At 44.8% G+C, this 14078-nt stretch overlaps 1 protein-coding gene across 1 annotated transcript; it reads left to right on the top strand.

The window, feature by feature from the left end:
* Positions 1-1231: 1231 nt before the first annotated feature.
* Positions 1232-4710, top strand: LOC125544393 (protein phosphatase 2C 50-like). Its single transcript, XM_048708071.1, has 4 exons — positions 1232-1983; positions 2078-2428; positions 2506-2611; positions 3877-4710. The coding sequence occupies exons 1-4, from the start codon at positions 1621-1623 to the stop codon at positions 4215-4217; spliced, it is 1161 nt and encodes a 386-aa protein (XP_048564028.1). The 5' UTR covers positions 1232-1620; the 3' UTR covers positions 4218-4710.
* The last annotated feature ends 9368 nt before the right edge of the window (positions 4711-14078 follow it).

Raw genomic sequence — 14078 nt, 5'->3', positions numbered from 1 at the left:
TTCCCAGCTCCGCCACTCCGTCAATTTTGCACGTAGTGGAGAGCCAGCTTCTCGGCCCAATAACCAGGATTGGAACCGTTCGACTGGACTCCGAGGCTGGATACGAGGATTTCAGAAGCCAGAGGGCTCCCGAACACGCCCTAAAGGGGGGGTCTTTAGTACGGGTTGGAGCCACCAACCCGTACTAAAGGCCACCACCTCTTTAGTACCGGTTCGTGGCACGAACCGGTACTAAAGGTTCGCCATGAACCGGTACTAATGAGCGCCGCCCGCCTAGCCGTTGGAACCGGCACTATTGGTCATATTAGTGTCGGCTCAAATATAAACCGGGATTAATGAGTTAAAATTTGACCCTTTTTCTACTAGTGGATGGGTCTTGTCCATCACATCATTCTCTAATGATGTGATCCCGGTCATCAAATGACAACACATGTCTATGGTCAGGAAACTTAACCATCTTTGATTAATGAGCTAGTCAAGTAGAGGCATACTAGGGACACTCTGTTTTGTCTATGTATTCACACATGTACTAAGTTTTCGGTTAATACAATTCTAGCATGAACATTTATCATGATATAAGGAAATATAAATAACAACTTTATTATTGCCTCTAGGGCATATTTCCTTCAGCTTGCCCCCGTCTCCGTCGCACCGCAGCATCTCGCTTCGGCTCGCTGTGCACCGTGCCCGCATCTCGCCGCACCTCCATCCGCCGTGCTCTCTGTCAGCCGAGCAGCCCCGAGAGTACCGGGGCCGGCGGGTGCTGGTGGTGGCACTGCCGTGCTAGAGCCCGGAGCCGGCATGGTTGGGAAAAGTAGAGAAAAGAGGAGAGAGAGGGATGAGTGGGTGGGCAGGCGGGCCCCTCTGGTTTCAATGACAGGCGGGCCAGGGGGTCACATGCAGAGGACACGCCCCCGACGAGGACGACCCAAAATTGTCCGTTTGTATCCGTTTCAGACGCAAAGACATATCAAGTTTACGCCCAGAATGGGGCGAGCCAGACGAGAAAAAGACATTTTTTACGGATAGAATCACGTGTTGGGATGTTTCATATGTCTGTTTAACTCTAAACTGACAGCCTCGGATAATTTTGGGTCGTGCGCTGGAGATGGCCTTAGCCATGGAACGGTGCAAGTAGGCAAGTAGCATAGCAGACACCAAAATCACGAGTGAGCAACAGACCCACCCATCAGGTCCACTCCACTCGACTCCATCCAGACCCAGCGGCAGCAGCGTCTAGACGCGACACCTGTTCTCCCCGGCGCGCCCAATCGCGTTCCACCACCTCGCTTCCTTGTACCTCGTGCCTTGCTCCCTCACCCGCATCCGCTCCTCCTGCCCCGAACACACAACGCCGTCGTCCGCCACTCGCAGCTTCCCACGCCCCCGCGCCCACCCGGTACACGTACTCCCCGGCCCAGCACCAACCCTCCTCGTCACCACTCTCTCTTTACTTTCCCTCGCGCGCTCTCTCTCTTTCTCCATTGCTGCCCCCTTGATTCTCGCACAGGAGGCCACGGCTCGCGCTCTCCCTGGCTGACACGGCGGTGGGCTGCTCAGGCGCGTGGTGCGGCGGGCGCTGGTGTGGTTTGGGGCTGTTGATACTGCCGTGAGCTAGTGATGGCGACTGCGGTGTTCGCCGGGGAGGGGACCGCCGCGCGCGGGGGGTGCTCGGCGGAATGCGCCGGCGGGATCGAGAGGCCGCCGGATCTCGGGAGCAGGGCGCGTGCCGCGGGGGACGGGTGCGCTAAGAGGAGCGTGTACCTTATGGAGTGCGTGCCGCTGTGGGGCTGCGCCGCGGCGCGCGGCCGCGCCGCGGAGATGGAGGACGCGTGCGCCGCCGTGCCGCGCTTCGCTGCCCTGCCGGCGCGGATGCTCGCGAGCAGCCGTGAGCTGGACGGGATCGGGGGTGACTTCGACGCCGCGGAGCTCCGGCTTCCGGCGCACCTCTTCGGCGTGTACGATGGACACGGCGGCTCGGAGGTGAGGTTATCTTCTCTTGTGACTCCTGGCCCAGACGAAACACATTAGTCTTGAGGCGAGGCGCTCTTGCTCATGCTTGATCATGTCTTTCCAGGTCGCGAACTACTGCCGGGATAAGATCCACGTTGTGTTAAGAGAGGTGCTGAAAGCTGGCAGGGGGTTGGAGGAATTGGGGGAAGTAGGGGAGGTGGACGTGAAAGAACCATGGGAGAAGGTTTTTGGTGATTGTTTCCAGAAGGTAGACGAGGAGGTGTCGGGGAAAGCCATCAGGTTTTCCAATGGCGCCACGGAGCTCCGTCCGGAGCCTATTGCTGCTGATAACGTCGGTTCCACCGCCGTTGTTGCCATTGTCTGCTCTTCTCATGTCATAACTGCAAATTGTGGAGATTCACGCGTGGTGCTCTGCCGTGGGAAGGAGCCGATTGCTCTGTCCGTCGATCACAAAGTACGTACTGGACTTTACTGTTCAGCTAAGTTTATAAGTTGAGGCAAATTGTATCTGATTATGCTTGCGTGTTCTAGCCTGATAGGAAAGATGAGCGTGCCAGGATTGAGGCCGCTGGTGGGAAGGTCATTGACTGGAATGGTTATCGTGTCTCTGGTATTCTCGCAATGTCACGGTCAATCGGTAAGTTTTCTGGTTTTGCACGCCCAAGCTTATTATCTGGGCAAAATTATTGATGATGTCAAGCAAGCTGTAAAGCCATTTTGGAATGCAATTAAGGTCTTAAGATGTTTTTGTTACTTTTTGACCACGAGTCCCAACATGACTATTATTAATTTATTATCATGAGCTCTAGAACAATGCACTTTAGTAACTCCAGGATGCATCTCTCTGTAAGCTAGGAACTTAGGACAAAAAAAAGTGTCACAAAAAGTAAGCTTGTACAAGGACATGTTGTAAAACTGTTCAGCATATATGGCATTAATTTATTTGGTTCAGCCAAATATCCATAGTAGGAGATAGTTGTAGGTCTATGGCCATATCGGCATATTTCTGCATATGTTTGGGATGTCAGTAAGTGATGATACCTGAACCAGTAGGAGCCTATATCAAACCATCAATCCTCGTATTGTCAAAAAGAAGAAAAGCCAGTTACCATCATCTTAATATTTTGCAATACTCCTAAGTCTTTGGTACTGGACCATTATGTCAAACATTAAACTGAATTTGTGTCACAATTTCCATCATAATTCTTAGTTGGATATTTTTTTCTTTACAAATTATGTTGGCATGCATATGCATTTTATTATGAGGTCAGATGTTTCTTCCAGATGCTGTTCCAATTTACGAGATCACATGCTGTCACACTATTACATTAGCTCATTTCAGGCAGTAAATTATAACCCTAAGGTAATGCTCTGTTTCATATACTGGCGACTTGCAACTGCTGCCAACAGCATGTTTTCATCGGACAAAAGTCATGTTTTAGGTTTAGTCTGTGTTCCTCGATTATGTTGTGGTTCCATTCCTGGAAAAATTTGGGGATGGGGACAAAGTTGTCAGTGAACTTAAATATGATCCTGTCAAAGTATTTGGATTAGGATACTGATGTACTTAAGGAGGCAAAAGTAAAAAGTCCCCCTTATTGAATGAACAAAGGTACCCTGTATACTTATGCTACTATTCGTGCAACTGGCTCTGGTAGTTGTGAATGTGCCACCATGGGTAATAGTAATACTGGATATTAGTTGCACTTGTTATAGCTGCTACTGTCTGAATGCTTTTATTTTTAAAACTTGGGACAAAACTCTGTTCTTTCTGTTATATATGAAATTTAATTGACATAAGCAGTTAAACCAGCAATTACTCCGTGCATGGGTAGCATCAATCAGAAGCTTCTTATGGCATATTAACTTACAGTGGAAATGGCCAATCCTATCTACTTGCAGGTGACCGATACCTGAAACCATTTCTGATTCCAAAGCCAGAAGTCAGCATTGTTGCTCGGGCAAAAGATGACGACTGCCTCATTCTAGCAAGCGATGGTCTCTGGGATGTCATGTCAAATGAGGACGCATGCAAAGTTGCCCGGCGACAGATCCTTCTGTGGTACAAGAATAATAACGACGGTGCGAATTCTGATGGAGGCAGCGAACCCACTATGAACCCTGCTGCAAAAGCAGCTGCTGATTGTCTCGTGAGGCTAGCGCTGTCGAAAGGGAGCGGGGACAACATTAGTGTCATTGTTATTGACCTGAAATCAAGAAAAAAGACCAAGGGCAAAACCTAACATGCCCATAATTCACCCAACTAGCTGACCATGTCTGGAGTTTCGTCCGCTAGTCTGCTTCCCTTGCAAGAACGGCACTCCTACTTTTTTTGTTTCTTCAGTCGTCTGCAAGAGCTGTATGTGTATATGCTAATAGGTCTACTTCCGATAATCTGATGTATGGGGTGTGTGTTGACGTGTTTCTGTATACCCCCTTAGCCTTTTGCTTTCGGGCTGTTCACACTTGATTCTCATCAGGTTCAGAACAGCCATGTAAATGTAGTGGTGTCTGCATAATAATCGAGCCTTGTGAAGGACTGAGCAGCCGACATGATTGTCGCAAGTTACATATGTAGCAGAAGATGTGCTTGCAGGTGTTGCCTTCCGCTGATCATCATATGTACTCCCTTTTCCAGATCATCAGATGACCATGATGGATGTTGATGAAAATGTCCTGACCTTCTGCATGGTTACCCTCTAAATGGCTGAATGTCTGACTGATATTGTTGCTTTATCTCCCTGTCAACGTACCTTATTATACAAATTTTGCACAAAAACACCTCAGTCCTGGGCCAACTGTTTAATTAGATGGTAAGTAACATAAACATCAACCGGTGAATGCAGTAGAAGCTAGACCACCTAACAAGCAGCTGCAATCGACATCATCACACATAAAACCGTCAAACGGCACATGACTTGTGCTCATGTTTTAGGAAGGACTACCACGCTGTACAGGGAATGAATGAAAAATGAAAGTTCTGACCTATTTTTTCCTTTTTTTCGGAAGGAACTATCGACTATGTGCTTTGCGAAAAGCTCATTTAAAGGGATCAGTAGTATTGTACTCTCTTCGTCCTATAATATAAGATGTTATTACAATCAATGTAGAGAGTACATGATAGATGATGAAATTCTGCACTGCCAACGTGTAGCAACTATTTTCTGTCTATAATGTCTGCTCGCAACAGAGAAAGAACGAAAAAACAAATTTCAGTAGAGCGGGGTAGGCTCCAACTTCATCTTAAAAAGAGAAAAGGTGAAGACTCCAAGAGAAGGTATTTTGGGACGAACAGTAAAATAAAAACAGAAAAAAGAAATCTTGTTTGTACCGGTTCATTTTTAGAGTCTGCTATGAAAAAATTCATGCAAAATGGTACATTGATGCTTCCCAGTAAAAGAGACAACGTTAAGTGCTCTCAAAAGATTTTTTTATATATATACTCAGCTTGTTTTTCAACACAGGTCACACTTTTCCTTTTTTATATATAAAATTTTGCAGTCAACCAAACGACACAGACATGTTCAAACCTTGTGTTGTATTGAGTTGGACCAAAAATAAAAAATAAAATGGGTTTATCTTGCATTATCCGTGGCATTTGTACTGTGTATTCGGTAGTTTCTGCTTGTCACCTTGATATTTGGTTTGCTGACAACTGAAATGGTGCACATCAAACATACACAACATACTAACAGGTACTCCTAATTAAAATATACAGTTCAGAGTACATGACAACAAGGGTTGAACCCCTGATTAAAATATACAATTCAGAGTTGTAGGCAAAAGGGGCTTGCCATGACCCACACTAACATCACGGGGTTTCAATTCAACATCTGATCAAAAGATACATGTTTCCAGACAACGCGCGCTGCCACTAAGCACTTTCAACACCAGATCTCATCGCCACACATAGGGCCTACCTTGAAGAAATAAACAACACTTAGAGCATGTACAAAACATAATACAACACAACACAACATGACATAACAGTCAAAGACCAGCACAAAGTCTTAACTTTCACTTGATGAACAAGCGAAATACATACTCTAAGATAGCTCAACCACACTACGGAGAAAATAGCTGACTTCACTCACCATATTCCAAACATTTTAGAGGAGTCTCTGAAGGAAATATGCCCTAGAGGCAATAATAAAGTTATTATTTATTTCCTTATATCATGATAAATGTTTATTATTCATGCTAGAATTGTATTGACCGGAAACATGATACATGTGTGAATACATAGACAAACAGAGTGTCACTAGTATGACTCTACCTGACTAGCTCGTTGATCAAAGATGGTTATGTTTCCTAACCATACACATGAGTTGTCATTTGATTAACAGGATCACATCATTAGGAGAATGATGCGATTGACATGACCCATTCCGTTAGCTTAGCACTTGATCGTTTAGTTTGTTGCTATTGCTTTCTTCATGACTTATGCATGTTCCTATGACTATGAGATTATGCAACTCCCGTTTACCGGAGGAACACTTTGTGTGCTACCAAACGTCACAACGTAACTGGGTGATTATAAAGGTGCTCTACAGGTGTCTCCGAAGGTACTTGTTGGGTTGGCGTATTTCGAGATTAGGATTTGTCACTCCGATTATCGGGGTGGTATCTCTGGGCCCTCTCGGTAATGCACATCACTTAAGCCTTGCAAGCATTGCAATTAATGAGTTAGTTGCGGGATGATGTATTATGGAACGAGTAAAGAGACTTGCCGGTAACGAGATTGAACTAGGTATTGAGATACCGACGAATCGAATCTCGGGCAAGTAACATACCGATGACAAAGGGAACAACGTATGTTGTTATGCGGTCTGACCGATAAAGATCTTCGTAGAATATGTGGGAGCCAATATGAGCATCCAGGTTCCGCTATTGGTTATTGACCGGAGACGTGTCTCGGTCATGTCTACATAGTTCTCGAACCCGAAGGGTCCGCACGCTTAAAGTTTCGATGATGGTTATATTATGAGTTTATGAGTTTTGATGTACTGAAGGTTGTCGGAGTCCCGGATGTGATCACGGACATGACGAGGAGTCTCGAAATGGTCGAGACATGAAGATTGATATATTGGAAGCCTATATTAGGATATCGGAAGTGTTCCGGGTGAAATCGGGATTTTACCGGAGTACCGAGGGGTTACCGGAACCCCCCGGAGGCTTAATGGGCCATAGTGGGCCTTTGTGGAGAAGAGGAGAGGCGGCCAGGGCAGGGCCGCGCGTCCCTCCCCCCTAGTCCGAATAGGACAAGGAGAGGGGGGCGACGCCCCCCCTTTCCTTCCTCTCTCCCTCCTCTTTCCCCCTCCACTCCTAATCCAACAAGGAAAAGGGAGGGAGTCCTACTCCCAGTGGGAGTAGGACTCCTCCTGGCGTGCCCCTCCTGGCCGGCCGCACCTTCCCCCTTGCTCCTTTATATACAGTGGCAGGGGGGCACCCTAGAGACAACAATTGATCGTTTGATCTTTTAGCCGTGTGCGGTGCCCCCATCCACCATAGTCCACCTCGATAATACTATAGCGATGCTTAGGCGAAGCCCTGCGTCGGTAGAACATCATCATCGTCACCACGCCGTCATGCTAACAAAACTCTCCCTCAACACTCGGCTGGATCGGAGTTCGAGGGACGTCATTGGGCTGAACGTGTGCTGAACTCGGAGGTGCCGTGCGTTCGGTACTTGATCGATCGGACCGTGAAGACGTACGACTACATCAACCGCGTTGTGCTAACGCTTCCGCTTTCGGTCTACGAGGGTACGTGGACAATACTCTCCCCTCTCGTTGCTATGCATCACCGTGATCTTGCGTGTGCGTAGGAATTTTTTTGAAATTACTACGTTCCCCAACAGTGGCATCCGAGCCTGGTTTTATGCGTAGATGTCATATGCACGAGTAGAACACAAGTGAGTTGTGGGCGATATAAGTCATACTTCTTACCAGCATGTCATACTTTGGTTCGGCGGTATTGTTGGATGAAGCGGCCCGGACCGACATTACACGTACGCTTACGCGAGACTGGTTCTACCGACGTGCTTTGCACACAGGTGGCTGGTGGGTGTCAATTTCTCCAACTTTAGTTGAACCGAGTGTGGCTACGCCCGTCCTTGCGAAGGTTAAAACATCACCAACTTGACAAACTATCGTTGTGGTTTTGATGCGTAGGTAAGAACGGTTCTTGCTCAGCCCGTAGCAGCCACGTAAAACTTGCAACAACAAAGTAGATGGCGTCTAACTTGTTTTTGCAGGGCATGTTGTGATGTGATATGGTCAAAGCATGATGCTAAATTTTATTGTATGAGATGACCATGTTTTGTAACCGAGTTATCGGCAACTGGCAGGAGCCACATGGTTGTCGCTTTATTGTATGCAATGCAATCACCCTGTAATGCTTTACTTTATCACTAAGCGGTAGCGATAGTCGTAGAAGCATAAGATTGGCGAGACAACAACGATGCTACGATGGAGATCAATGTGTCGCGCCGGTGACAATGGCGATCATGACGATGCTTCGGAGATGGAGATCACAAGCACAAGATGATGATGGCCATATCATATCACTTATATTGATTGCATGTGATGTTTATCTTTTATGCATCTTATCTTGCTTTGATTAACGGTAGCATTATAAGATGATCTCTCACTAAATTTCAAGATAAAAGTGTTCTCCCTGAGTATGGACCGTTGCCAGAGTTCGTCGTGCCCAGACACCACGTGATGATCGGGTGTGATAAGCTCTACGTCCATCTACAACGGGTGCAAGCCAGTTTTGCACACGCGGAATACTCAGGTTAAACTTGACGAGCCTAGCATATGCAGATATGGCCTCGGAACACTGAGACCGAAAGGTCAAGCATGAATCATATAGTAGATATGATCAACATAGTGATGTTCACCACTGAAAGCTACTCCATTTCACGTGATGATCGGTTATGGTTTAGTTGATATGGATCACGTGATCACTTAGAGGATTAGAGAGATGTCTATCTAAGTGGGAGTTCTCAAGTAATATGATTAATTGAACTTAAATTTATCATGAACTTAGTCCTGGTAGTATTAGCATATCAATGTTGTAGATCAATAGCTCGCGTTTAGCTCCCCTGTTTTATTTTTGATATGTTTCTAGAGAAAACTAAGTTGAAAGATGTTAGTAGCAATAATGCAGATTGGATCCGTGATCTGAGGTTTATCCTCATTGCTGCACAGAAAAATTATGTCCTTGATGCACCGCTAGGTGAAAAACCTATTGCAGGAGCAGATGCAGATGTTATGAACGTTTGGCTAGCTCAATATGATGACTACTTGATAGCTTAGTGCACCATGCTTAAACGGCTTAGAATCGGGATTTCAAAGATGTTTTGAACGTTATGGACCATATGAGATGTTCCAGGAATTGAAATTAATATTTTAAGCAAATACCCGAGTTGAGAGATATGAAGACTCCAACAAGTTCTATAGCTAAAAGATGGAGGAGAATAGCTCAAGCAGTGAGCATGTGCTCAGATTGTCTGGGTACTACAATCGCTTGAATCAAGTGGGAGTTAATCTTCCAGATAAAATAGTGATTGACAGAATTCTCTAGTCACCATCACCAAGTTAGTAGAACTTCGTGATGAACTATAGTATGCAAGGGATGACGTAAATGATTCCCGAGCTTTTCATGATGATGAAATCAATGAAGGTAGAAATCAAGAAAGAGCATCAAGTGTTGATGATTAATAGGACCACTAGTTTCAAGAAAAGGGCAAAGGGAAAGAAAGGGAAGTTCAAAAAGAACGGCAAGCAAGTTGCTGCTCAAGTGAAGAAGCTCAAGTCTAGACCTAAGCCTGAGACTAAGTGCTTCTACTGCAAAGGGACTGGTCATTGGAAGCGGAAATACACTGAATATTTAGTGGATAAGAAGGATGGCAAAGTGAACAAGGGTATATTTGATATACATGTTATTGATGTGTACCTTACTAGTATTTATAGTAGCCCCTGGGTATTTGATACTTGTTTGGTTGCTAAAAATTAGTAACTTGAAACAAGAGTTACAGAATAAATAGAGACTAGTTAAGGGTGAAGTAACGATGTGTGTTGGAAGTGGTTCCAAGATTGATATGATCATCATCGTACACTCCCTATACTTTCAGGATTAGTGTTAAACCTAAATAAATGTTATTTGGCGTTTGCGTTGAGCATGAATATGATTTGATCATGTTTATTGCAATACGGTTATTCATTTAAAATCAGAGAATAATTGTTGTTCTGTTTACATGAATAAAACCTTCTTTGGTTATACACCCAATGAAATTGCTTTATTGGATCTCGATCGTAGTGATACACATATTCATAATATTGAAGCCAGAAGATGCAAAGTTAATAATGATAGTGCAACTTATTTGTGGCACTGCCGTTTGGGTCATATTGGTATAAAGCGCATGAAAAAACTCCATGCTGATGGGCTTTTGGAATCACTTGATTATGAATCAGTTGATGCTTGCGAACCATGCCTCATGGGCAAGATGACTAAGACTCCGTTCTCTAGAACAATGGAGCAAGCAACAAACTTATTGGAAATAATACATAATGATGTATGCAGTCCAATGAGTGTTGAGGCTCGCGGCGGGTATCGTTATTTTCTGACCTTCACAGATGATTTGAGCAGATATGGGTATATATACTTGACGAAACATAAGTCTGAAACATTTGAAAAGTTCAAAGAATTTCAGAGTGAAGTGGAAAATCATCGTAACAAGAAAATAAAGTTTCTACAATCAGATCGCAGAGGAGAATATTTGAGTTACGAGTTTGGCCTTTAATTAAAATATTGTGGAATTGTTTCACAAACTCATGCCACCTGGAACACCACAGTGTAATGGTGTGTCCGAACTTCGTAATCGTACTTTACTAGATATGGTGCGATCTATGATGTCTCTTACTGGTTTACCACTATCATTTTGGGGTTATGCATTAGAGACATCTACATTCACATTAAAAAAAGGGCACCATCTAAATCCGTTGAGACGACACCGTATGGACTGTGGTTTAGCAAAAACCTAAGCTGTCGTTTCTTAAAGTTTGGGATTGCAATGCTTATGTGAAAAAGTTTCATCTTGATAAAGCTCAAACCCAAGTCGGAGAAGTGCATCTTCATAGGATACCCAAAAGTAACTGTTGGGTACACCTTCTATCACAGATCCGAAGGCAAGTTATTTGTTGCTGATAATTGATCCTTTCTAGAGAAGGAGTTTCTCTCGAAAGAAATGAGTGGGAGGAAAGTAGAACTTGATGAGGTAACTGTACCTGCTCCCTTATTAGAAAGTAGTTCATCATAGAAATATGTTTCTGTGACTCCTACACCAATTAGTGAGGAAGCTAATGATGATGATCATGTAACTTCAGATCAAATTACTACCGAACCTCGTAGGTCAACCAGAGTGAGACCGCACCAGAGTGGTACGGTAATCATGTTCTGGAGGTCATGTTAATTGACCATGACGAACCTACGAACTATGAGGAAGCGATGATGAGCCCAGATTCCGCGAAATGGCTTGAGGCCATGAAATCTGAGATGGGATCCATGTATGAGAACAAAGTGTGAACTTTGGTTGACTTGCCCGATGATCGGCAAGCCATAGAAAATAAATGGATCTTCAAGAGGAAGACGGACGCTGATAGTAGTGTTACTATCTACAAAGCTAGACTTGTCGAAAAAGGTTTTTGACAAAGTTCAAGGTGTTGACTATGATGAGATTTTCTCACTCGTAGCGATGCTTAAGTCTGTCCGAATCATGTTAGCAAATTGCCGCATTTTATGAAATCTGGCAAATGGATAGACAAAACTGCATTCCTTCAAGGATTTATTAAAAAAGAGTTGTATATGATGCAACCAGAAGGTTTTGTCAATCCTAAAGGTGCTAACAAAATATGCAAGCTCCAGCGATTCATCTATGGACTGGTGCAAGCATCTCGGAGTTGGAATATACGCTTTGATAAGTTGATCAAAGCATATAGTTTTATACAGACTTGCGGTGAAGTCTGTATTTACAATAAAGTGAGTGGGAGCACTACAATATTTCTGATAAGTATATGTAAATGACATATTGTTGGTCGGAAATAATGTAGAATTATTCTGCAAATTATAAAGGAGTGTTTGAAAGGAGTTTTTCAAAGAAAGACCTCGGTGAAGCTGCTTACATATTGAGCATCAAGATTGAAAGATCGTGGATGTCGCCTAGAGGGGGGGGGGGGGGAATAGGCGCTTTAAAATAATTACGGTCGAGGCTTGAACAAATGCGGAATAAACCTAGCGGTTAATTTGTCAAGCACAAAACCTACAACAACTAGGCTCACCTATGTGCACCAACAGCTTATGCTAAGTAAGATAAACAACTAGGTGATAGCAAGATATATGACAAGAAACAATATGGCTATCACAAAGTAAAGTGCATAAGTAAAGGGCTCGGGTAAGAGATAACCGAGGCACGTGGAGACGACGATGTATCCCGAAGTTCACACCCTTGCAGATGATGCTAATCTTCGTTTGGAGCGGTGTGGAGGCACAATGCTCCCCAAGAAGCCACTAGGGCCACCGTAATCTCCTCACGCCCTCGCACAATGCAAGATGTCGTGATTCCACTAAGGGACCCTTGAGGGCGGTCACCGAACCTGTACAAATGGCAACTCTTGGGGGCGGTCACCAAACCCGTACACTTTGGCAACCCTTGGGGGTGGTCACCGGTACCCATCAAATTGTTCGGGGCGATCTCCACAACCTAATTGGAGACCCCGACGCTTGCCCGGAGCTTTACACCACAATGATTGAGCTCCGAACAACACCAACCGTCTAGGGCGCCAAGGCACCCAAGAGGAACAAGCTCTAGGGTGCCCAAACACCCAAGAGTAATAAGCTTCTCAAACTTTACTTCCACGTATCACCATGGAGAATTCAAACTGATGCACCAAATGCAATGGCAAGGTCACACGGAGTGCCCAAGTCCTTCTCTCTCAAATCCCACCAGAGCAACTAATGCTAGGGAGGAAAATGAGAGGAAGAACAAGAAGGAGAATGCCAAGAACTCCAAGAACTAGATCCAAGGGGTTTCCCTCACATAGAGGAGAAAGTGATTGGTGGAAATGTGGATCTAGATCTCCTCTCTCTTTTTCCCTCAAAAACTAGCAAGAATCCATGGAGGGATTGAGAGTTAGCAAGCTCGAAGAAGGTCAACAATGGGGGAAGAACACGAGCTCAAAGGATAGGGAACCATTGGGGAAGAAGACCCCCTTAAATAGGTCCCCACGAATCTACCCGTTATGTACAGAACAACATAGAAGCGGTACAACCTCTATGAGCACCGGTACAACCGGTAACAGGCAATAAGCGGTACAACCGGCCCACAACCGCCCAACAACCACACCACAACATAGACCGGTTCGGTGGTAGAGCGGTACATGACCGGTACAACCTCCGGACCAATTCTGGAGCGATACAACCACTCCAAACACCGGTTGTACCGGTCAAGCGGTACAACCTCTCCATGGGGCGGTACAACCTCTCTGTGTAAAACAGGCAATATCAAAACAGCCACAACTTTCGCATACGAGCTCCGAATTCAACGAAACCAAGTTTGTTGGAAAGCTAACGACAAGGGCTAACACAATCTTGAGAGAAATATAAATAAGAAGCAAATGAGAAAAGGACCATAATAAAATGGTGAGAACCCTTTCTCGGATAAGACCGGTAAAACCTCCAACACCGAAAACATCATAGAAGATGCATGCGAACTCCGTTTTCGATGAACTCAAGCTTTTCATCAAGATGACCATAAGCTCTAAGACTCACAAATGGAACCAAACAAGAACCAAGAAAGATGATGCAAGGATGCAATGGTTTGAGCTCTCGACGAATGATACGATCAAGCTACTCCCTAGAGAGCCCCCCTTGATAGTACGGCAATCGATCCTACAACCCGGTCTCCCAACTATCACTATGAGACCGGTAAAAAGAAAACCTATCAAGGGCAAACCTTTGCCTTGCACATAGTCCACTTGAGCTAGATGATGACGATCTTAACTTCCTCAAGTTGTACCACCTTTCTTGATTGTGTTGGCTCG

Source organism: Triticum urartu, chromosome 3, assembly GCF_003073215.2.
Source record: "Triticum urartu cultivar G1812 chromosome 3, Tu2.1, whole genome shotgun sequence".
NCBI classification, from domain to species: domain Eukaryota; kingdom Viridiplantae; phylum Streptophyta; class Magnoliopsida; order Poales; family Poaceae; genus Triticum; species Triticum urartu.
Note: the sequence above shows the minus strand (reverse complement) of the source record. Positions and strands in the feature narration are given on the sequence as shown.

Coding starts and splice junctions, on each gene's coding strand:
- LOC125544393 (XM_048708071.1), top strand. CDS start 1,621: ATGGCGACTGCGGTGTTCGCCGGGGAGGGGACCGCCGCGCGCGGGGGG. Junction 1,984..2,077: donor ATGGACACGGCGGCTCGGAG/GTGAGGTTATCT, acceptor ATGTCTTTCCAG/GTCGCGAACTACTGCCGGGA. Junction 2,612..3,876: donor CGCAATGTCACGGTCAATCG/GTAAGTTTTCTG, acceptor ATCTACTTGCAG/GTGACCGATACCTGAAACCA.